At 42.9% G+C, this 26,000-nt stretch overlaps 1 protein-coding gene across 3 annotated transcripts; it reads right to left on the bottom strand.

Moving 5' to 3' along the window:
• Nucleotides 1-6,267: 6,267 nt before the first annotated feature.
• LOC132866464 (polymeric immunoglobulin receptor-like) lies at nucleotides 6,268-25,440 on the bottom strand. Of its 3 annotated transcripts, none has more exons than XM_060899249.1 (7): nucleotides 25,320-25,440; nucleotides 24,814-25,137; nucleotides 19,576-19,899; nucleotides 16,659-16,676; nucleotides 16,462-16,569; nucleotides 16,045-16,091; nucleotides 6,268-8,930 (listed from the first exon to the last, which is right to left on the bottom strand). In XM_060899249.1, exons 1-7 carry the CDS (start codon nucleotides 25,390-25,392, stop codon nucleotides 8,742-8,744), a joined length of 1,083 nt encoding a protein of 360 aa, XP_060755232.1. In that variant the 5' UTR covers nucleotides 25,393-25,440; the 3' UTR covers nucleotides 6,268-8,741. The 3 variants fall into 3 exon arrangements, with proteins under 3 accessions (XP_060755232.1, XP_060755233.1, XP_060755234.1); XM_060899250.1 differs by having other exon boundaries at nucleotides 16,045-16,088; XM_060899251.1 differs by having other exon boundaries at nucleotides 19,576-19,746.
• Nucleotides 25,441-26,000: the final 560 nt, after the last annotated feature.

Below are 26,000 nucleotides of genomic sequence, written 5' to 3'. Positions count from 1 at the left end.
ACATTCCTCTCTGTTCTTCCCTGGTTTTAACAATAGAATTATGGAAGCTTCAGTCGATGTCCTGGGCAAGGTACCATTAGCTTTTGATTCTCTAAACATGTCAAGTAAAAGTGGAATTAATTGCTCAGAAAATTTCTTGAAAAATTCAACTGGGTACCCATCAGGGCCCGGTGCCTTACCATTTTGCATGGTCCTAATAGCATCTGCAATTTCAGTATGCGTGACTGGAAATTCTAATTCTGCTCTACTAACTGCACTAATTTTAGGCATATCCAGATTGCTGAAAAATTATCCATAACTATATTGTCTATAGGAGCTTCAGATGAATACAGCTTTGAATAGAATGCCTGAAATGTATCGTTAATTTCTACAGGATCAACTGTAAGTTCCCCATTCTCTTTCCTAATACATGAAATATGCTGCTCAGATGATCTGCTTTTTAACTGGTGGGCTAAAAGATGACCTGACTTTTCCCCATGTTCATACATAATGCCCTGTGATTTCAGCAACATCTTTTCAGTTTTTTCCGACATCAATAACTCATACTTAGCCTGAAGTTCCACTTTTTCTTTATAAAGTTCTGGGCATGGGGAGGTTGAATATTGGCTATCTATCACCTATATAGCTGTGATCAATCTTTCTTGCTCTACACGATTACTTTTATTTACCATGGATTTATATGAGATAATATTCCCTCTAATAACGACTTTAAGCGTCTCCCACAAAATAGTAGGAGACACACCATCACCTCTATTAAATTGAAGAAAATCATCAATGGCAGATGAAATAATTTGGCAAAATCCCTTATCTTTTAATAAAGAAGTGTCCAATCTCCAAGGAGTGTACTCCATTCCCTTGTGTGACAAAGAGAGGTCTAAAAGTACCGGGGCATGGTCAGATTCAATTATAGATCTCATTTCATCTCATTATCTCTAGCCGCTTTATCCTGTTCTACAGGGTTGCAGGCAAGCTGGAGCCTATCCCAGCTGACTACGGGTGAAAGGCGGGGTACACCCTGGAGAAGTCGCCAGGTCATCACAGGGCTGACACATAGATACAGACAACCATTCACACTCACATTCACACCTATGGTCAATGAATATTCAATTTTTTTAACCAAAGATAGCAGTGCACTATCAATGAAAAAATAGTCAATTCTACTATATGTATGGTGTACATGGGAGAAATAAGAATAGGTCTTGCTCAAGGGGAAACAGAAACGCCATGGGTCAGTGCAGCCCACCTGATCCATGAACATTGACAGTCTCTTCACCATTTTAGAAGGAGAATTAGATTTTGGGTTGGAACGATCCAAAGATGGAATCATTGTACAATTTAGATCTCCACCAAAAATGAGAGAATGAGAATTGAGACTTGGTATGGATGCAGTGACTCTTTCCATAAATCTCTCATCGTCCCAATTAGGAGCATATACATTCACCAGTATGACAGGCTTAAAATATAAAGACCCTAATACAATAACATATCGCCCCTGTGAATCTTCTATTAGCTTTGTTGGGCTAAAAGGAACTTTTTTATGTATCAGAATAGCCACTCCCCTAGACTTATGGTCAAATTTTGAATGAAATAAGAAGAAACCTTTATTCGTCACTTTACAGTGAAATTCATCCTCTGCATTTAACCCATCTGAAGCCGTGAACACATGCACACACACCCAGAGCAGTGGGCAGCCACACCAGAGCGCCCAGGGAGCAGTCAGGGGTTCGGTACCTTGCTCAAGGGCACCTCAGCCCAAGGCTGCCCCACGTTAACCTAACTGCATGTCTTTGGATTGTGGGGGAAACCGGAGCACCCGGAGGAAACCCATGCAGACACGGGGAGAACATGCAAACTCCACACAGAAAGGCCCTCACCGGCTGCTGGGTTCGAACCTGGAACCTTCTTGCTGTGAGGTGACTGTGCTAACCACTACACCACCATGCCGCCATAATTGACCTACCCATGATTTCCTTAATCTGAGCTGATCTTTTACCAATAAATGAGTCTCTTGCAAAAAAACAATTTCACTTTTTAAAAACTTTAAATGTGCAAATATCCTTGCTCGCTTCACAGGCCCATTCATCCCCTTGACATTCCAGCTTATAAATCTGACAGCTTCACCCAAGTCTTGATTAAGCCTACTATTAATCATAATAAACTTAAAACTGGTAGGCTACATGTACCCAACAAAACTGACACACAAAGAAAACCCCGACGCACTTCCCCTTAACCCCCTCTCCCCCCTTACAACAAAACCATAACAAACTGAAACCCATAGCACATGAACTGCCGATGTCTAGATCCCAAAATGGGATAAACTGCAGGCTCGTTAAACATGCCTTACCGGTGAACATCCTTTAAGAACTACGTTATCTACACAAAGTCTCCCATGTGTCAATTTACATCAATATGAAAGTGTCATATATTTTACAAACTAAGTAAAGCACAAGTTAACAGCAGAGTAGGCTACCTAGTTGTCATACAGCCCAGGTTGCATAATGCCCATCACCTACTTTCGCTCGTTGGACCGAATGCGTTTGTTGTACAATTCCTGTGCTTCATCCGGTGATTCAAAGGTAAGCATCTCTTCTCCCAGAGTCACTCTCAGGCTGGCTGGATAAACCAGGCGGAACTTCAACCCTTTCTCATGCAGCGCTTGTTTAACTCTGTTGAAAGCCCTGCGTTTTTTCGCTAAGGTAGCACTCAGGTCGTTATAGAATCCAAAGCTAGCATCATGAAACTTAACCTCATGGTTCCTTGCCCAATGCAGCACTGCTTCTTTCTGCTGAAAACTTCAAAAGCACACCACAAATGCTCTAGCAGGCCTCCCGTGCACCAGTTTAGGAGCCAAGGATCGATGAGCTCTCTCCAGTTCTGGCGGCACAGTGAACACCCTCGACCCCATACATTCCATAAGTAGCTCTTCCATGAATTTAACGGTGTCTTTGCCAGTCTCGCTACCCTCCGGAATATTCACGATTCGCAGGTTCGACCTGCGTGATCTGTTTTCCAGATCGTCAACCCGATCCAACAATTCCTGATTTGCTAATTTCAAAGTTTTAATGGTTGCTTCAGCAGTGTTCAAGCACTCAAAATTCTCATCAGCTATAGCCTCCACTGATGTCAGCCTGGCTTGGAACGAATTTACTGTGTCCCATATATGGCCCTTTTCCACTACCCTTTTTCAGCTCACTTCAGCTCGCTTCAGCTCACTTCAGCCCAACACGGCTCGCGTTTTGACTACCAAAGAACAGCACGACTCAGCTCGCTTCAGCCCTGCTTAGCCCCTAAAACTCGCACCGTTTTGGAGTGGGGCTGAAGCAAGCCAAAGCGAGCCGAGTGAGGCTGGGGGCGTGAGCAGACACTCCCCTGTGCACTGATTGGTGAGGAGGAGTGTCCTCACACGCCCACACACGCCCCGCGAGCACGCTGGGATCTGTAAACACCGTAAACCCGGAAGAAGAAGAATTACGAATTACGAGAATTTCTGAAGCCTTATGCGCCTCGCCTCATCTATACGCTCTTGCCAGTATCTGTTGGCGTTGTCGGTGACAACAAGCCACAGCACCAAGACCAGCAACACTAACGACTCCATGTCCTCCATGTTTATTGTTTACTATCCGGGTCGTGAGACTACCGCTTAAAAGCTCACTGATGTCACTGTTTGCGCTGCTTAACGACATCACGTGATGTCCACCCACTTTCGCTAACTCCACCCAATGTGTCCACCCACTTCCAGCCAGCACGGTTCAGCGCGGTTGTAGTCGAAATGCAACTTCAATAGCCCCGCTCAGCTCGACTCAGCACGGCACGGCTCAGCCCGACTCAGCCCAACTCAGCACGGCACGGCTCAGCCCGACTCAGCCGCGTTTGTAGTGGAAAAGCGGCAAAAGTGTCCACAGCAGTCTGGAGTGGTTTTAGCAACTCTTCCCTTACGAAAATTAACCATGGTTTTACTATGAAAACTAACCATGGTTTTACCATGGTTTATAGTTATTCATGGTTTTTTGGGTAACCATGAAAACCATGGTGCATTTTACCTCAATGTTCACTTAAATTTTTAGGTTCTATGTAAATGTTAATGTATCTGGGCTGTTAATCGAGATCCTTCTCTACAGCATTGACTGTTGGATGAAAGCATGGTAATACTACAGTTAATGCATCCTTTTAAAAAACATACTATCCCTTTTTAAACTAATTTCGTAGTTACTATGACCTATTACACATACAACTATGATGCTACCACAGCTACTGCAGTACTATGGATAAACCATAGTAATACTATGGTTGGTTCATAGTACTTAGAATCACCATGAAATACCATAGTAGAACCATGGTTACTACCATGGAGGAACCATAGTAATACTAAGGTTGGTTCATAGTACTTAGAATAACCATGAGATACCATGGTAGAATCATGGTTACTACATAAAAACCATGGTAAAACCATAGTAAACCATGGCAGATTTTTGTAATCAACATGGAGATGTCTTCTTTTAAAACAGACCTCTGCTTACCTAGCTCAGTCACCAGTTGAGGCAGTGATACAATATCTGCCACCTTGCCACTAGCCTTGTCCTCCGCCATAGCTGAAACTTTGCTAGGCAGACTAGCCTGTCGTGTCAACGGAGTTTGTTGCAAAGATTTCGATTTGCCACTCATTTCAGAGGTAACATAAAATGCAATAACCATTGTCTCACCAATGTATGATCCCACAAAAACAAATATTTAAGACCAGAGCGATGTTAAAACAGTATAATTTCACAAGTTCACTGGGAGCTTTGTAGAACGCGTCTCACCCCCACATCGCCATACCAGAAGCCCAATACTTTCCTTTTCTTGTTTTCTTTTTCTTTAATTGTTGGTACTGCACCCTCTTTCAATACAGGCTTATAGCCAATGCTCCTCAACAGATCAGAGGTCTCGTATGAGTCCTCAGTAAAATGTACAGAGCAGAGGAGAGACCACTTCGTAGGTGCCCAGTGTGCCCATGAACTTCTCACAAAACACGTCCAAATCTCTGCAGTTTGAACATTCTTGGACCATGAATGCAACATAAATCCACCTTCTGTCATGTTGCTGCACCGGCCAGCAACACATCTACGTGGCATGGCGATAAATTAGCTCAAAATGGAGGATCAGAGTTACAGTCAGCTCTGTGTTTTAGTATAGCGGAAATGGCGATGAGACCAATAGACTTCCTGCTGTGACTTTACAGACGTCAAGGTCATTCACTCAGACCGCTACCTATATAAATCACTTTAATCATAAAAATTACTATATTAGATTTATTGTTAACGCTTAAAACTATTCCTGTGCCATTCTTGAGGTCTCAAGGCATTTATAAATGAAAGCGAGGACATGGCTCTGCGTATATGCTTTAAGTAAAAATTTGACTGTACAACTTTCACTTGTATTGGAGTAACATTTGATCAGTGGGACCTGTACTTTGACTTAAGTAATGAAGTTGGGTTCTTTGTCCACCTCTATAAATAGTATCAGTACATGGGCTGTCTCATTGTTGAGCCACTTGACAAGTTTCATTAATCGGACCAGAGATGAACTGAGAATATAAGACAGAAGAACCAGAAAATATCTCAACATGTACAACACCTTCCATCCAAGAGACAGTGTAGCTGTCTATAACTTTACCTTCCCAGAAGGATAGGTGGCAGAGGTCTGATCTCAGTCGAGGACTGTGTTGACCAAGCTATACTTGGATTGGAAAACTATTCAGTTGAAAGCAATGAAAGGTTACTGGGAGCAGCCAGTGGAAATATGAGCAGTCCAATCGAGAGTACTAAAGAGTTCAAGAAAGACGGTGTGAGGAACAGATGAAAGAATTGAAAGAGAAAGAGCTTCATGGACAGTTCTTCAGAGAGCTTGGTGGACTTGCTAGTGAAAAAAGCTGGGCATGGTTTGAAAAAGCCCGACTCAAAAAGCAGACTGAAGGATTAATAATGGCAGCACAGAGCCAGTCGTTCAGAACAAATGAGGATAGATAAGACTCAGAATGACTCTCTCTGTAGATTATGTAGCATGAAAGATGAAAGTTGTGATCACCATTGTTGTTATACAGGTGCTTGGAAGTGTAACAGAGAGACTTGAAAAATATCTAAAGGATATTCATGTGGACATCAAGCCCATCACAGTGCAGACGTCTGTTTTGTTGGCTTTGGTGAGGAGCCTCAGAAGAGCCCTGGTATGCTAAGGCCGCTTGTTGCAGCCTGCCTTGGATTCACCAATAAAACTGTGATGTATCCATCATCATCATCATCTTCATCCTTTATTTAACCAGGTAAAAAAAAGCTCACTGACATTAAAATCTCTTTTTCAAGAGTGACTTGGTCAAGAAAGCAGCAACCATTGTTATAACAGGAAAATACAAACAATACAGACACATACGGCCATTACAAACATACTGTAATATCCAGTTTCTTTGCAATAAAAGATCCCGGATAGAACATACACAATTTCAGAATCAATATTTCATGCATTTAAAATGTTGTGAATTACGATATGATGAAGAAAGCATAAAATAAGGAAGCAATAATCATAAAATTAGAATTATAGTCAAATATTAGTAAAAACATAGCAATATCAATATTAACACTCTCACTCCCTTTCAGGAAATGCTTTATCCTGATCAGGGTCACAATGGATCCCATGCCCATCCCAGGAACACCAGTGTGAGGTGAGAATACACCCCGGATGGGTCTCTGGTCCATCACAGTGTACAACATACACACACATTCACACCTAAGGGTAGTATCTCACTGGGCTGCGACAACCCGCGACTAGTTCGAGACACAAGAATTGCGAAAAAATATGCGAATTAGCGACAGTTTTCACTTGGAATCACACTGAATTGATATTCGCATATTTTACCACAATTGTTGTGTCTCCAACTAGTCGCAGGCTGTCGCAGCCCGGCTTTCCCTCGGCAGGCAGGGAAGTAGAGGAAGCCTCACGGAAACTGACTTGAGAAGGGTTTGCGACAGCTTTGCGACACCAGCGACACATTTGCGGCTACTTTGAGAGAAATTATGTCACACGAATATTTTGAACATGTTCAAAATTTCAGTAATGAAGGAGCGACACTTTGCGACTCATGCGAGGAAATTGAGAAGCCCCGTGAATATTTCAAGACACTTTTGAAACTCTCTCGCGAATGGTGTTCGCAATTTGTCGCAAGCTGTCGCTGCCCAGTGAGATACTGGCTTAAGAGTAATTTATCTTCCTAATTTACCAACTGGCATGTTTTGCGGAGGTTGGAGGAAACCGGAGAACCCTGAGAACTTTCATGGACATGTAAAGAACATGCAAAACCTCACACAAACAGTAACCTGACCTCAGGATTGATCCTGAGCTTGGTTTATATTAGATTAACAAACTAAAACTTGGGAAAAAAAACACAATGAAAATAATATACCAGCAAAAATAATGAAAATAATGCAAAACTAATTAAATTTATTATTATTTTTCCCCTAGCGATAGACAGAACCTAAAAATGGAGAATGTGAAAACATTAGATGACAAACAGGATCACTATTTACAGTATCGGAGACCTCTGTGTATGAAGGTGCTTTGCCATCATGAGATTTATAAACTAGTGATACAATGTAAAAGTCAATTTTATGGGAAGCAAGTGATCAATGGACTGATGCTAAAACTTCTCTTGTTATTGAAAAATGTTAATATTCATGCTTCCACATTTTACACACATTGTAGGAAGTCCTGAGGCTGCTGCATTGTAACAGTCAAAGTGAGAAAGGACAAAACCTGCATGGACCAGTTTCTGAGGTGGGGTGTCACCAGTGCTATAAAGAACCTGACTGTCATCATCATAGTAAACTTTTTACAAAAAGAAAATGTCTGATGTGTTAAGTCTTTAAAGATAAGAATTATACTTCATACACGCAACATTCGTGACTAATTTCAAATGTGCTGACAGCATAAACATAGTAAACAGTAATGGTTACAAAAAGCAGAACAGACTTTCCCTCCTTCAGCCACTTCTGAAACTTTAACGGGAAGTGTCATAATATTGTTGTTTCATACACTGATCATACAATGTTTCATGTGATTTCTATTTTTACTTGGGTATGTGGATAAATTACTGTGTGTGTGGAGGAACAAGAGGGATGCTTGGTTAAATCAGAGAGTTTGTAAGTAAATCAGTGGTAAAACTCAGGATTAATAAATAAATGAAAGGGGTTAATGGGTGAATCAGAGGGGTTAGTGGGTAAATCAGAGGGTGTATTGGTTAAATCAGTGAGTTAGTGGTTAAAGCAGAGGTGTTAGTGGGTAAATCAGAGAGGTGAGCTGGTAAATCAGAGGGGTTAGTGGGTAAATCGGAGGGGTCATTGGCTAAATCAGAGGGTTAGTGGGCAAATCAGATGGTTAGTGGGTAAATTAGAGGCTTTATGGGTAAATCAGAGGGGTTAGTGGATAAATCGGAAGGTTAGTGGGTAAATTCGAAGGGTTATTGGTTAAATCAGAGGGTTAGTGGGTCAATTGGAGGGGTTAGTGGATAAATTGGAGGGGTTATTGGTTAAATCGGCGGGTTAGTGGTTAAACTGGCTGGTTACTCAGTAAATCAGAGGTGTTAGTTGACAAATAGGAGGGTAAGTGGGTAAATCATACATGTATGACTGCTCTTTTAACTCCACTACCACCTGCTTTATTTATATGCACTTATATCACAATTAAAATGCGTAAAAATGTGATTATTATTGTTTTCATTCCATTTCTGTTTTGGAAAGTTGGACCAAAGAGTAGACATCCTGCTTAGCAGCGTTTGGAGGTGAAGTGGTAGATCTACCAGCTGGATTTGGAGAGCTGTGATGAGTTCTGGGTTTCTGGACGATGGAATAAAGAGTAGTGACCTGTAGATCCTGAATCTCCTCATAATAGGTAGAATTGGCACCCTGAGAGAGAGAGAGAGAGAGAGAGAGAGAGAGAGAGAGAGAGAGAGAGACACACAACAAGATTATCACTCATCATTTCTATACCACTTATTCACTGATGCCCCTTTTCCACCAAATTAGTTCCAGGGCTGGTTTGGGGCTAGTGCTTAGTTTGGAACTGGGTTTTCTGTTTCCACTGACAAAGAACTGGCTCTGGGGCCATAAAAACCAGTCCCAGGCTAGCACCAGCTCTTTGCTGAGCCAGAGGAAAGAACCGCTTACGTCAGCGGGGGCGGAGTTGTTAAGACCAACAACAATAGCAAGACCACCAAAGCCGACATAACACCGGCTAATGTTAGCTCATAACAAAGGCTAACATAACCATCTCACATTCAGTGTAAGTAAGAGTCAAAACATTATTAGGTTATTACCTGTCTCCTTGAACGTAATCGCCGTCCACTCAAAACCTGTCAATCAACACAAACATATTGGATGTGCTGTTTTCTGATCCCAATGAAGCACTGTAAAGCCAGAAGCAGCAGCTTTACAAACGCGAAGTCATCCATTATTGTTGTTGCTGCTTCTTCTTCTTCTTCTCCGTGCTGTTGTTGCTTCAATGTTCGCGCCAAGGTTTATGCAAACGCAGTAACGTAACTGACATATACAGTGACGTAATGACGTGGCTCCCCTTAGCACCCCGAGCTATGGAAAAGCAAACTGGTTCTCAGCTGGCTCGCAAGTTGAACGAGTTGTGAACCAGCACCAGCACTGGCCCTGAACCAGCCCTGGAACTGATTTGGTGGAAAAGGGGTATGAGGGTCATGGGGACATTGATATTGGGTGAGAGGCGGGGTACACCCTGCACAGTTCGCTAGGGTTAACACAGAATTAACCAACCATTCACACTCACTTTCACACCTATGGGAGATTTAGAGTAGCCAGTTAACCTAATCCATGTGTCTTTGACTTTGGGAATGAACCAATGCAGGCAAACTCCACACAGAAAGGCCTGGGAGGTCTGAACCCAGAACCTTCTTGCTGTGAAGCAACAGTAGTAACCACTGCACCACCGTGCCAAGATTAGTATTTTATTATTTCATATTTTTACAGTAGTATGCAGTTGGGGAGTTCACGATGGGGACACAATCCATCCATCCATCCATCCATCCATCCATCCATCCATCCATCTTTGCTTCCATCCATCTAATCTCATTTCTATGCCACTTACAAAAAAACCCATAAAAAGCAGTTGCATTTTTTCCCCCATTGGCAAATTTAAACCTTGCATTCTCTGTTTTCATATACCCATAATGCCTTGTGCCATGGGGGGTAACCAGGTGCTATATTTGTCTACTAAGTCAGATAACCTCCGTCATTCCTTCGAATTCACATGGGGAAAACAACTTTTGCTGTGCACCAACTTGCCTAACCATAAAATAAATCCTGATTTAAAGTTTTATAGAATACCTAAAGAGGCTAAGCATCGAAAAGTGTAGTTAAAGATATCAATGGGGCACTGTGGTGAGACAACTGCCTCTCCAGTAGCTCTGTAGTTTTTAGCCCTTTATACCTCTTTTTTCCACCTTTTTTACTTTTCTGCTCTTCTTACGAAGACATTGTGTGTTTTACTTATATCACATGGATATTTTTAACTTTAACACACAACCAGGAGCCAGTTTTCTCACTTTTTCGAGAGAGGAGCTGCTGGCCCTGAAAAAAATGGGACAAGCTGGGATACGACACCCCATCCCAGCAGAGCTGAGGAGGAAACCCAGGGGCTGCAAAGCTGGAGCTAAGCTAGGCTAGCAGACAACTGGCAGCACTACAAACCATCCATTCCCTCCGTTATCATGGGGAATGCGAACTCGCTGTCAAATAAAGTCGATGAGCTATCCGCAATGAACAATCAGTGGCTTTATCAGGAGAGCAGCTTGTTTATCTTTATGGAGACATGGCTAACACACCTCATACTGGATGCTAACGTGGACCTGTGGGGATTCACTGCTGTGAAAACCGACAGAGACACTAATGCATGTGGGAAAAGCAAAGGTGGGGGACTCATCATTTATATTAACAACCACTGGTGTAACCCAGGACATATCTCTGTAAAGACAGTTTTATGTTGCCTGGACTTGGAGTTGCTAGCTGTTAGCCTATGGCCATATTATCTGCCGAGGGAATTCAGTCACGTGATCACCATCTGTGTTTACATCCCTCCGAGGGCAGCCGCAGCCGCTGCATGTGAGAGGATTCACTCTGTCACAGCAAGGCTGCAGACACAGCACCCTGAGGCATTTATGATCATTTCTGGGGACTTTAATCACGCTACTTTGGACTCTACTTTGGCTGCTTTTTACCAGGCTGTGGACTGTCCAACAAGGAACAACAGGACAATTGACTTGCTGTATGCTAATGTGAGGGATGCATACAGAGTTACACCCCTCCCCCCACTAGGGAAGTCTGACCATAACCTGGTTTGTTTACAGCCAAAGTACACCCCCCTGGTTCAAAGGTAGCCTGCAACAACTAGCTCCATCAGGAGGTGGTCCCCTGAAATGGAATATGCCCTCAGAGACTGCTATGACATCATGGACTGGAATATGCTGCTTAGCCCACACTTTGAGGACATAGAGGGGCTGACACACTGTCTGACAGATTATCTCAACTTCTGTGCAGATGTGGTTTCCCCCGCTAAGACTGTACGTTGTTACTCTAATAACAAGCCATGGGTAACACAGGAAGTCAAAGCTGTCCTCAACAGGAAGAAGGCCACCTTCAGGAGCAGGGATAGGGAGGCAATGAAAGCAGCACAGCAGGAGGTGAAACACTGCGTGAGGGAAGCTAAGGACAGCTACAGGAGAAAGGTGGAGCAGAAGCTGAAGGAGAACAGCATGAGGGAGGTCTGGGAAGGTATGAAAACCATCACAGGCCACAATACAGAGACCAGAGTTGTTGAGGGGACAGTGGAGAGGGCGAATGAGTGGAATGACTTCTTCAACCGGTTCAACCAGCCCACGTCCCTCCCACCCTCCACCTCACTGCAGCCATCTCTCCTTCTTCCCTCAATGCACCTCCCCCCAGTCATCGCAGCAGCCCCCTCCTCCCCCACCTCAACACAGACTCCTCCATGCATTACTGCAGACCAGGTCAGAGGTCAACTGAGGAAGCTTCACCCCAGGAAAGCAGCAGGCCCGGACAAGGTGTGTCGCCGACTACTGAAGACCTGCACTGCTGAACTGGGTGAACCACTCCAATGCATCTTCAATCTTAGCCTGCAGCTGGGGAGAGTGCCCACCCTCTGGAAGACATCATGTATCGTTCCAGTTCCCAAAAAGAATCGGCCCAGCGAGCTGAACGACTTCCGACTGGTGGCACTCACTTCACATCTGATGAAGACGTTGGTGTGGCTCTTCGTCAGCCTCCTCAGGCCCCAGGTACAACATGCCCAGGACTGTCTGCAGTTTGTGTACCAGGCAGGTGTTGGTGTGGAAGACGCCATCCTCTACCTGCTACACTGAGCCCACTCACACCTGGATAAGGGAAATGGCACAGTGAGGATCCTCTTCTTGGACTTCTCGAGTGCCTTCAACACCATCCAGCCCCTACTGCTTCAGGACAAACTGAACAGGATGCGAGTGGACCCCTGCCTGGTCACCTGGATCTCCAGCTACCTCACCGACAGGCCACAGTACATCAGGCTGAAGGACATCACGTCTGACGCTGTGATTAGCAGCACTGGAGCACCCCAGGGCATGGTGCTGGCCCCTCTTCTCTTCACCCTGTACACTGCGGACTTCTGCTACAACTTGGAGCTGTGTCACATTCAGAAGTTTGCCGATGACACAGCCATCATTGGGTGTATCAGTGACGACAGAGAGGAGGAGTATAGGAGCCTGGTGAGGGACTTTGCTGTGTGGTGCAACAGGAACCATCTGCAGCTCAACACCTCGAAGACCAAGGAGCTGGTCATTGACTTTGAGAGGTCCAGACCAAGGTCACGACCAGTTCTGATCAAGGGAGTCGAGGTGGAGGTTGTGGATTCCTACAAGTACCTCGGGCTGTGGCTGGACAGCAAGCTGGACTGGACTTGCAATGCCAATCATTTATACAGGAAGGGACAGAGCAGGCTATACTTCCTTAGGAGGCTGAGCTCCTTTAACATCTGCAGGAAACTCCTGTGGATGTTCTATCAGTCTGTGGTCGCCAGTGTCCTGTTTTACACTGTGGTGTGCTGGGGGGGCAGCACATCCAAGAAGGACACATCCAGGCTGGACAAACTGATCAGGCGGGCCGGCACTGTGGTCGGCATGAAGCTGGACTCTCTGGTGACAGTGGCAGAGAAGAGGACTATGGACAAACTATTGAACATCATGGACGATGCCAGTCACCCTCTGCACACCATCATCAGCAACCAGAGGAGCCTGTTCAGTGACAGAATGCTCCTTCCCAAGTGCAGGACAAACAGACTCAAAAACTCCTTTGTCCCTCACGCCATCAGACTGTACAACTCTTCTCTGGGGGGGAGGAGGGGTAACAGGAGGACAGAGGACGGGAAGGAGCAGTAGCCTAGCCTAACAATAAGCAATACCGGACAATGTACAATATAATGTGCAATATCTCTCCTGCCCCCCCCCCCCCTTATTTTTCCTCACCCCCTTCCTCTCTTCCCCATATCTTATTCTTTTTATATTTGTATATGTAAATACTTAATTTAATTTAATTCATCTAGAAGTTTTTTTCTCCATTTTCTATTCTCTGTTTATCCTGTAAGGATGCTGCTGGAATCCTAATTTCCCTGAGGGAACCCTCCCAAAGGGATCAATAAAGTTCTATCTAATCTAAAGAGAATTCACTGTCAAAATGTTACACCGAGAGACAACACACAACTGCGTTCTGCACACTTCAGTGGTGGTGTAAAGTCTAATGATCCAAGTCACAAAGCCTACAACCGCTCTGCTTTTGTGTTTAATCAGCAAAAACTGAAAAACAAGGACAAGTCAAAGAACTGAAAAGGACGACTTTATTGAAGGATTAACTCCCAAAACAAAGCACAAATGATGCAGTGTAAGTAAGCTTCCATGTCCTTCCCCTTTTAGTGTTTATGTAGGGAGACTGAATGCAGTGTTTGACTGGATACAGGTCATTTCGTCCAATAGTTAAGACATTTCATCCAAAGCCTTTTTCATATGAACTATCAATTATTTTATATTTCAGGTATTTGCTTGTTCAAAAAAAGGAGGAATTCTCAATGGAATTTGACAGCAGCAAAACACATTTTTACAAAATAAAAACAAAACCAGAAATGATGGGAATCAGCGAGTGTCAGCTTTGGGCGCGTTCGGCTAGGGCTGCTTGTGGGGAGAGATTGTTTTTATTAGACCAAATTACATAGAAAATCTGTACTTGCACTTGCCAGATATCCTTGGCAAGTGCGAGATATGACATATGATATCCAGATATGAGAACATGTGCATTTTCTCAGTCTTTATACAGGCACGCTGATGCCTCTTGATCATGCGCAGGTGAGCCTGATTAACGGCATGCTTGCGAGAGTCTGCTCGGGTGTGCTCCAGACTGCGCGTGCACTGAGTGGCCTCTTGCATGCACGCTGTTAATGAGGCTCACCTGCACATGATCAAGAAGCATCAGCGTGCCTGTATAAAGACTGAGAAAACACACGTTCAGTACGAAGTATTGCACCACATCAGTGCGCATTACCGAGCTTTATTCTCCCGTGTAGATTCCCTGGGTTTCCAATCCTGTTTCCTGTTCTTAGTTTCTGTTTTTGTCTTTGCCTGATTTAGCCTGTTTGTGCCTCGCCCGACCTTTTGCTAGTTTCATGTTTACGAGATCACCTGCCATTTTGGATTGTTTACCTGTGTGTTTTTAATAGTACTTAATGTACTCCCTTAAATGAATTATGGTTTATTTATATCTTGATCTTGTCACACGTATAAAATAATTGATGGTGCATATGAAAAAGGCTTTGGACGAAATGTCTTAACTATTGGATGAAATGGTCATTGGACAAAGTGTCCTGATCCTGTCTGACCCTGTAGTCTGAACAGCTTCCTCTAACAGCCCAAAGATTCTTGTAATTCTGTAGCATATGAGCTCAAATCAGAGTGAAGGAAATCAAAATCAACTTCAACTTAAAAAATAAATCTGGCAGTTCTGCTGTGGGCGGCACGGTGGTGTAGTGGTTAGCGCTGTCACCTCACAGCAAGAAGGTCCGGGTTCGAGCCCTGTGGCCGGCGAGGGCCTTTCTGTGCGGAGTTTGCATGTTCTCCCCGTGTCTGCGTGGGTTTCCTCCGGGTGCTCCGGTTTCCCCCACAGTCCAAAGACATGCAGGTTAGGTTAACTGGTGACTCTAAATTGAGCGTAGGTGTGAATGTGAGTGTGAATGGTTGTCTGTGTCTATGTGTCAGCCCTGTGATGACCTGGCGACTTGTCCAGGGTGTACCCCACCTTTCGCCCGTAGTCAGCTGGGATAGGCTCCAGCTTGCCTGCGACCCTGTAGAACAGGATAAAGCGGCTTGAGATAATGAGATGAGATGAGATGAGTTCTGCTGTGTTTACAGTCCTTACTTGACTGACTGAATTCCATGCTTGTGTTCCTGTGCATGATGCGTTTTGTATTTTTTTTACGGCTTTCTCATCTTAATCAGCACCCAGCAGAAATGATTTCACTGTGGATTCTTCTATGATCAGTGTCGATCTTTCTCAGCTCTTCTGCCAACTTCTTCGGGTCAGTAATTGTTGGAACACCCGTGCTGACAGATGAAGAAGGCTGCTGGCTCACTGTCACCCGAAGTAGAGATGTTCAAAGCATTTGATATGATATTTACAAGTGCTTTTTTTTACCGATTGATTTCTCGAAGTCCACAGAAAAGGCTTTGCAGATTTCTTTAAGTTTTGGTTTAGTTAGCGTTGACACTTCTTTGAAGGTTTAAATTCAAAGGGAGATTTAAATTCAAAGATTACTGTCAGTGTGCGATGCTATGTTGTTTTAATTTGTTTATATTTTGGTTACACCCCCCCCAAGGCACAAAGCATTATGGGTAACATGAAAGTAGTCAAGTAAAACAGATAGCTGAGACTTTACTCCTCTCTCTTGCGCCCTCTCATCACTGACCTCTCTGTTCACACGGTTTTCTCTGTTGGCTGGCGAGGAGGCATCTGCTGACAGAAAGGGACATGTAGGAATCAACACAATGTCTTCAAATTATAGTGCATAAAATGTGTCTTTATCTTCCATCTCACTTTATTACCTGTGACATGTTCTGAAAGTTCTGTGTTGAGCTACAGAACAGGCCACGATAAAGGTGTGTGTTTGTAATGTCTGATGGTGAGTTAAAATTTATGTATTTGCTATGAACCATGAAATTGTCTTGTTCTATAGACAGCAAGAAGTATTTCAAGAAATAATTGCTTCACAAAAACATCTGCCAATGTTCTTTATCTTTGCTGTCGCCAGAAGAAGAAAAAACTAAACTTTTTCTTAACACAAACCACAGCTTTTAATAAGTTGTTTTTGTGTGCAAAATAATACCTTTTGCCTTTGTGGACCTCAGTTTGTAGAAGATCAGCACAAATCCTGCGATTAGCAGCAAAGCCACGCCTACACCCATGGTGATGCTGATGGCCAAAGAACCTGGAGCTACAAGATACAGAACATTTAAAACAGACCTGAATCTGGCTGTGAGCACAACATGGAAATCTGCATGTTTGTAGAACTTTGGATATTACGTGGTATGTTTGCAGGTGCTTGATGTTGGTCGTGTCCATTGAGGTGCCATTAAATAAAAGAGAGAACACATATTAATGAGGAATTGCTCAGTAATCACATGTTACAGTCACTGTTTAGGGACCAAAAGCCTGAGTGTAAGAGTGTGTGAGGGATTTTTTAATCCAGTGTGGACTTGTTGTCGGCTGTCCATCACTAGCAATGATGACTGCTTCATTAGGATGTGCAGAAAACGCAGATGGGCCACGAGGCCCACACCAGAGCAACAGAGTCACCCGCAGTAGTGGCATGAATGGCCTGGCTGAGCTGCCACGGAACTGTATTCTGGTTTCGTGAGCTCTCACTTACTATTCTCCTCTCCTAACAAAGTGCCTTGAACAGTAAGGTAAGACAAACGATGTTGTGCCCCCATCGTGTTGTCTATCTGGACCTCCAGACCTGATGCCAAGTGGTGCACAAAAGTGCCACAGACCTGACAGGTATGGAAGTTGCCCTGCAGTGACCACTGACTTGCCGAGTGGTACCATCCGTTGGCCATTTGAGTGGCTCTTCTGCATGCTATCTGATGGTGTGCCATTGACCCTGTTGGGTTCATCTGCCACACTGCACCGAAAAGTGCCCTGCTGCCAGCGCCTTATTGGTGATGTACTATTTAAACCATAGCTGGAATCCAGGCAAGTGCTACCACTCTGGGTCAGAGCGGACCTGGGAGCAATGGTGATTAAGGGGTAACTCCACTTTCCCCAATACTTAAGTCCTCCTGGACCTGAGACTCCCCACCAGCTGCAGTTTAAAGTCATTTTTAGTCCAGGACTAAAAGTCATACCCAGTATGGACTAAAGGAATTGTGACCAATCCCCTTCACTCAAGCACTTGTACTGTATTTTTATCTAACAATCATAGGTGACTTAATTTCCTAATAACATAAAAAAACCTAGATCTTTAAACCACAGTGACGCTAACCAGGCTAAAGCGGTTACTGAAGAGAATACATGTAATAAAGGCATTGTATAGTGAGAGCACACAGTACATGCTCATTTTAAGGACTGTTCTTTGGACCTTGACCTTCATATCTGAATGTTTGGTTCATTCCCATGTGACCTCCTAAACCTGCATCCACTAACATTTATTGAAAGAAAATATAACCATGTACAGTTAATACTTGTACTAATCAAGAAATCCCTGTGAATCAAATTCATTTTAGATGCATAAAAAATACTATGGAATTTACATTTAAATGAAAGTGGATTCGGTTAGTATGGTGGTGCAGTGGTTAGCACTGGTGCCTCACAGGAAGAAGGTTCTAACCTGTCAGTTGACTGGGGTCTTTCTGTATGGCATTTGCATGTGCTCCTCATGTCTCTGTGTGTTTTCTGTGGGTGCTCTGATTTCCTCCCACAGTCCAAAGAAATGCGGATTCGGTCAACTGGTGACTCTAAACTGCCCATAGGTGTGAATGTGAGTGTGATGGTTGTTTTCTCTGTGTTAGCACTGCTAGCCCTGACAGATGGGTGACCTCCCCAGGCTGAACCCCGCCTCTCGCCCGTGACCCTGATGGATAAGTGATGTAGATAATGGATGGACGTGTTAGACTTCTTATATTAGAATGGTGAATATGTATTACCAATTGCTAATTGATTTCTGCTAGATTCAATTAAATATTTTGCTTTGCATGTATGTTGCTGTCTTTCTCTGTGCATGAGTTTGTCCTCATTTTCTTTTCTTTTTGATTCTCTTCACTAGTGTTGTAGTACTTGAGACCAGTCTTAGTCTTGAGATTGGTCTCACAACCACTTTTTGAAGGTCTCAGTCTTGTCTCAGAATCGACCCCATTTTTACTCAGTCTTATTTCCCTCTTGGACATCAAGAACTTGGGATTTTATTTCAAGACTGATGATGACCACACCTGTGGGGATTTCACTGAATTTCCTGTGCATTGTCTGATTTATTTGTTAGCGTTGTTACTGTGATTGGATGTAAAACTTCCTACTTCGAATGCAGCTCATTGCTAATTTGAAACTTCTCTTCCTGTTAACGGCTGTCGCCACTCCCCCTTCTCATACACTGATCTGGTCATTACATTACAGGCTCTTATCCAGAGCAACATACCTAGAGCAGCCTGGGGAGCAGGTGCCTTGCTCAAGGGCACTTCACCCATTCCTGCTGGTCCAGGGGATCAAACCAGCGATCTTTTGTTCCCAAAGCTGCTTCTCTAACCACTAGGCCATGGGCCTAGTCTTGACTCAGTCTCGCCCTGCCTTGGTCTTGACTTGATCTCAACCCTTCATAGTCTTGGTCTTGTCTCGGTCTTGATATACTCTGGTCTTGGTCATGACTTGTTCTCTGTTTAGGTGGTCTTGATGACAATAATGACTATTTACTAAAAAGGCATTAAAAGTGCTGTGCACCCCACGAGTAATGCTGGATGCATCAACTAATATTACTGGAACTAGCAAGCTGTTTTAGCAACATTCCAAGTCATCAAACATATGAAGTTTACATTCAACAAACTCCCAATTACCCACATAAACACTCACACTTATGTCACATGTTCTCACATAAGCTTCTGTAAGCATTCCTGTGTGCATTGTCTGCCACTTAACAATAAGTCTGCAAGCGTAGCATCTTATGAGAATGAAATGGTGATTAACAGGTGATTAAATCAGTGGAATTGCTCAAGTGTCCTCCTCAGCTGCTCGGAGATCAGAACCAGTCATCACTGCTGATTGGGTCTGGAAATGTCATCAGAATGTCATGGCTTCCATACTGAATTTGACTAAAGATGGTATGTGCAAAGTGTTTTGTAAATGCGAACACAGCCATACTTCTAACAGACTGTATTTCCAGATGAGTAACTCAGGCTTTTGGACCTAACTATACATGAAATAATATTACAGGACTGATTTTTTTTTTTCTCACCAATAACTTGAAGCTGCATTTCACTGAAGACAGACACATATGAGGACTCTTTGTTGAAAACTCCACACAGATAAAGTCCTCCATCATCCACTGTCATGTTGTTGATGCTCATATTGATGACTTTATCCTCTTTGGAAACGCGAAGAACGTACCTGTCTCCCTTTTCATAGTCTGTATAAGTGAAGATGATGGCAGATATGTACTGACTGGCCACTCTGTACACGCTTTTAATGTGATCCTTCTGCTCTTTTGGATATGTACAGCTGAAGGTAACAGTGTCTCCAGGATAAGTCGTCTGTGAAAATGACTTCCCATAATATAGACCTGTCAGTCAAGATGAATGAAACAGGTAAAACTTTTAGGAGTAATGTAGCTTTGACACAAATTAATGAGTTACATTTTCTTCTTTCAGACCATGTTGGTTGGCTAACGATCAGCAGAAGTGTCAAAGGCATTAAATCAACTTGATCATAAAATATGAATTTTCCCATCAGTAAATATGGAAGAAATTTTAAAAAAGGCAAATCCTGTTTGCATCCAGGGTTTCAATAGCTAACGAAGTGATTTGTATCTAAGGTGGATGGCCATGGTATTGTTCATAGCAACACCCAGAGACAAGACAAGCATCCAGGTGTTCGTAGCCAACAATGCAATTTATACGCTACCCCTGATCCTAGCCAAGTAGCTAATTTTGGTGCAAATAATATCTGAATGGGACCACACAGTGATGCAGTGGTTACCACAAAAAGGTTCTTGGTTTGAACCTGCTGGTTGACTGGGGTCTCTGTGTGGAGTTTGCATGTTTGCTCCAGTTTCCTCTCACAGTCCAAAGACATGCTTCAACTGATGACTCTAAATCCCCCCATAAGTGTGAATGTGAGTGTGAATGGCTGTTCGTCTCTGTGTAGCCCTGTGATAGATTGGTGACTTGTCCAGGGTGAACCCTGTCCTTCACCCAAAGTCAGATGGGATTGGCTCCAGCTACTCCCAAGACCCTGACAGGTAAGGCCCTGGTCCCACAACACCGATAACTCTAACTACATCTATAACTCCAACTCTGACTTTCCCTCTGTCTGAATTTAGTTCCAGTTTGGAGCAGAATCACCACAAATATAATCCCCACTATAATATCACTTGGTTCTGACACTCAGGGAAATATATATACATGCAACTTAGGAATAGTCATGGAAGTTTTTTCCAAGTAGTAGCACATTATTCCGGGTCATACTGTACAGCTTGGACTCCAAAACAACCCACGCACACACTCCGGTGGTTGATAAAACACGGATAGGTCATGGATTATGGAAATATAGTAAAAAAGGATACAAAATACAGAGTGGTTACAGATTTTAATATGGATAGATCACGGATGCTAATAATTTACGGATTGGTCATGGACGTTTCAGTATATTACAGATTGGTTACAGATTTCATATGGATGATGCATCACGGTGTAGGTATCATGCGCCATCTTGTGTCTAAGAACTACAACTCCCAGCTAACTTCCGTGTTGACTACGTCACGCCTGGGCGGGATCACTTACATCACATCTTTCAGCATTCCAAGGAAAAGAGTTGGAATCCAGCCATTTTCGCTCTTTCGCATTGGACTCCAAGCAAGACTGACCAGAAGAAGAGTACTCACCATCAGACGTCTAAACCGCGCATTTTCTTCTCTATCTAACCCTGATCAAGTTAGATTTCGGAAACACGTGATCATCAACTCAAGCGAGTTATTAAACTGGTTTGCAAGTATTATTTTTCTTTTAAAGCGTACGCAACTGCGAGCAAAAGCAGTTTTCTGAAGAGCCCTTCTCTTTTCTTTCTTTTAAATCCGTGCACAGTGTTGAACAAAGACTGTTCATCTCATCAACTACGAAGATCTCCAGAGAAAACTTCTCTCTTCCTCACCGAAGCGCAAACTTCCTCTCTGAGATCCACTTCTCCAGTAAGACTGTGCTTCCTACAAAAGGCGAGACTTTTGCAGTAAGAAAGGCATTGGGCAGAAGTTTAAGTCTTAGGAATTAGTTATTCACTTAATGTGAAGTTATATGAAGTTAAATGAAGTGTACACTGAATTTTGGTTCTCTATTATTTGTTTGTTGATTTAAAATTGGTTAATCCATAAGTTTGTGCATCTCTCTCTCTCTCTCTCTCTCTCTCTCTCTCTCTCTCTCATTCCTTACTAAAACCCTCAATTTAATTCTTATTATACATTTTGACCTTATTAAGATTTCAGTGAGTTTGATAATGTTATGAGTGTGGAATTCCTTTGTTACTTAGAAAACACGTGCTCACTAAGCCCATGTTTACATTAGACAGTATCAGCGGATCATCAGATTAACGTTTTTAAAACGATTAGTGTGCACACAGCAACACCAATACACGATTTGCGTGCACACAGCAACACCAACACACGGATACGCTCGGCTCCGCAGGCATCCTGCGCTCCAAATCACTCCGCCCTGAACAGCGAGTGCCCTCTGAAGGGTGCGCACTCTGGCCCTGCGCAGCTCACACAGCGCGCGAGTGAAGTGAACAAGCTGTGATTCGGGACTGAGCCGCTGTGTGTGTGATCCCAGTGCATATCACTTACCACTTGCAAGTGGAAGGATGGCAAGCCTAAAGACAATCATAACTACACAATGGGCAGTATTTGCATCAGTATTTGCAGTATTTTCATACTTTTATACTCTTTAATGAAAGGTGATACAAGGCGGAAGTCCGCGCCGTTTTTCAGCAGTTGCGTCACATGACCAACGCCAGCGAATCAGGAAGGTGGATATCACAGTGACGTTGTCCAATGAGACGCCAGCTAGAGCTCAGCACAGCGTATCCGCGTATTCTGAATGTTTACACAGCACCGGAGCTGACACGATCTGGATTGAATACGTGGACGCTGGCGGATTCCCGTTTCCCGGCGTTTCCAGGCGGTTTAATGTAAACGGACAGTGCATCCGCGAAGAAAACGAGACAGATACGGTCTAATGTAAACGTAGCCTAAATCATGAGGATTCACCTCCTCCAAGATTGCAGATAACAAACACACTTTAGCTAGGCCATAGGGCTTTCCCCCCGCACACACACATACCAAGATTGCAGATAAACATTCCACACCCTGGCTCGTCCTTGCACGGACACATTCCAACTTCAAGAGAGACCCAAGGTGTCTCTCTCTCTCCCTCTCTTACACACACACACACACACACACACACACACACACACACACACACACACACACATTCACATACACACACCTCACTGTCTATATTCCAACTGATTATCCATTTTTGATCTTTGTATAATAAATTCATTTATTATCAAAGCTGTGTGTATTCATCTGCTGTTCTAATACTTTTGAGGTGGCCCAATCACAAAAAATTCAAGGAAAGGTGTAGATAATTTGTAATAGGGTAAGTGAGCAATAATAATTTGGAAGATACCATTTTAGCTGTGTGGTAATTTACCCAGGATCAATGGTATGATTCACTAAATGATTCACTAAATGATTCATTGAACGATTCACTAAATGATTCACTTCAAACGATTCAAATGAGACTGATTCTATGGTATGATTCAATTCAAATGAGTCAAATCAAACGATTCAATAGGATTGATTCATTTTAACTATTAACCTTCAAATTTAATGAGACTGATTTCATGTAATTATTAAAGATTGATCACTTATCCAATCCTAAATACACAAAATCATTAATTACACCTACAACGGATAAAAAATTAAGAAATCTAAAACAGTTAAATTTTTCAACTGCTGAAGTTTGTCATTAAAATATCTTACCTGCATCTATGCGTTTATTAATTTACAATTGATATTTCATGGAAAATCACATATCCGTGAATAAAATATCCGTGCTTTGTATTATATTTTTTTATTTTCCTTGAATCCGTATTCCGTGACTTCAAGATACAACAAGCATGTACAGAGATGCCCGGGGAAAAATAGCATATGCTCAGACAACAACAGATGTAAACAATGACCTGATGGGTCAGATGTTTTATCGGATCAGGTCCAGGCCTGGAAAAATCGCTCCAGAAGCAATCTCACCAATACAGATAAACCCAGGCCTGGGCTATAGGGATTGTTATCGGTCTGGTGTGAGCATCAACCACATAAACTGCAGGGGACCCATTTATTTATAGTTATCATTATCTGTATTGTGGCGGCACGGTGGTGTAGTGGTTAGCGCTGTCGCCTCACAGCAAGAAGGTCCGGGTTCGAGCCCCGTGGCCGGCAAGGGCGTTTCTGTGCGGAGTTTGCATGTTCTCCCCGTGTCCGCGTGGGTTTCCTCCGGGTGCTCCGGTTTCCCCCACAGTCCAAAGACATGCAGGTTAGGTTAACTGGTGACTCTAAATTGACCGTAGGTGTGAATGTGAGTGTGAATGGTTGTCTGTGTCTGTGTCAGCCCTGTGATGACCTGGTGACTTGTCCAGGGTGTACCCCGCCTTTCGCCCGTAGTCAGCTGGGATAGGCTCCAGCTCGCCTGCGACCCTGTAGAACAGGATAAAGTGGCTAGAGATAATGAGATGAGATTATCTGTATTGTGGGACCAGGCCTTAAGTGGTATAGCTAATGGATGAATAGCTGCCATGTGGCTATTCTGACCTGGGCACAAATAGAGACGGTCTAAAAAATGGGCATGCTTTTATAGGAAGAGAATGACTAATAAAGCAAAGTTACTGTTTCCACCCAAAAGTTGATTATTTTTCAAATTATTTCCTCTCATGCTACAACAGTTTACCAATTCGCCAATCATCCTTTCAATCCATTTACTGTTATTATTTTGTGCATATATTTATTTATTTATTATATAGTTACTATTCTGTATAACTGTATGATTCTGACAGTTATACTGTAGCTTTACCTCTGAGTGTTACGATGTACTACCACAACTGGAGACTCCTTCCCTCAATGTTGTGTAAGTAAACATCTTAGAGAAAACATCAACATATCAACTATTGCATGATTTATCGGTTTATGTGGAGTGTCTACTGTACAAGTCCCCGTGGATGAGCCGTTACTATAGAAACAAGAATGTATGAGAGCGAATGCATTAATATAAACCTGTGATTTGCAGCTGCACTACTGTCAGAGGTGCTGCTATAGAAAATAAATCAACACATTCAGACCAATCACAGTCCAGCATTCAACAGTGCTGTGGTATAATTAAAACCACTAAAATCATTAAAATATGCCTCATTTTAAAATCCAGAATCTCACCATTTTTCACCTCCAGCTTCACGTTTAACTGTGAGTCATTTTGGTTTGTCACTCCACATTTGTACGTTCCTCCATCCTCCTGGCTCAGATTCCTAATGAGCACGTTATAAACTCCAGACTGAATTTCATCCAGGGCAAAGAATTTTCCTTTAAGATCCTGCTTTTTCTCTGTCTGAGAAACGATGTATTTGCAATCCCCTTCTTTCATCTTGCAAAAATATTTTGTGTGATTGCTGTATTTGAGATAATCATATTTATAAATTATGATGACACTTCCTCCTCTGTATCCTTTCAGTTCAATGCTGTCATCACAGCCAACTTGAGCTGGGGAATGAAATCAAGTTCCTCTTTTAGATTCTCCTGATCTTAAACATGGGGCATTACATTATACAAAGCAGAGATTTTATATTTATATAAATATATATCATTCACAAAACATAAACAGTAGAATGACAGAATCTTAACTCTTATTTATTTATTTATTTAATAGAAGTAGAATATCTGACCTGACAGCAAGGTGAAAATGAAAAGTATCATTTTCTGCTGTCTAACCCAGAAGTCCAGATGCTCAAAATTCATGAAAAAAAAAAATGTTTTAAGATGATTAAAAGGTCACCGCAGTCCTGCAGTCACACAGAGAGACTAAAATGATTTCTGTGCTGCTGAAGTGTCTCTCTCGATTTATTTATATCAGCAACACCCATTTCCTTCTGCCCTGCTTTCAGTTACTCAAACATCCTCTTGAAACTTTGTGGTCATTCCTCTCTTGCACATTTTAGAATTTATAACTGTATTTGTCTCCTTGCCACTGAAGACCTTTGGGTAAGAAGCACAGCTGCCCAACTTTAGAATTTTTACTAAATTGAGTTTACTCTGATTATTATATTATTAGTTTTGAGGGACATCTCTCACACATCAACTATACTTATGGCCAATACCTTATATTTAATGAATATTAAAAAAAATAAAATAAAATTCCCCACGTGCCCCTCCTTCGGGTGGTATTTTTCCCCCCCCTCAAGCTCGGGTCCTCTGCCAGAGTCCTGGGAGTTTGAGGATCCTGCACCATATCTTAGCTGTTCCTAGGACTGTGCTTTTCTGGACAGAGCTCTCGGATGTTGTTCCTGGGATCTTTTGGAGCCACTCTCCCAGTTTGGGGGTTACTGCACCGAGGGCTTCTATCACCA

The sequence above is a fragment of the Neoarius graeffei genome, chromosome 18, assembly GCF_027579695.1.
Source record: "Neoarius graeffei isolate fNeoGra1 chromosome 18, fNeoGra1.pri, whole genome shotgun sequence".
Lineage (NCBI taxonomy): Eukaryota > Metazoa > Chordata > Actinopteri > Siluriformes > Ariidae > Neoarius > Neoarius graeffei.
Note: the sequence above shows the minus strand (reverse complement) of the source record. Positions and strands in the feature narration are given on the sequence as shown.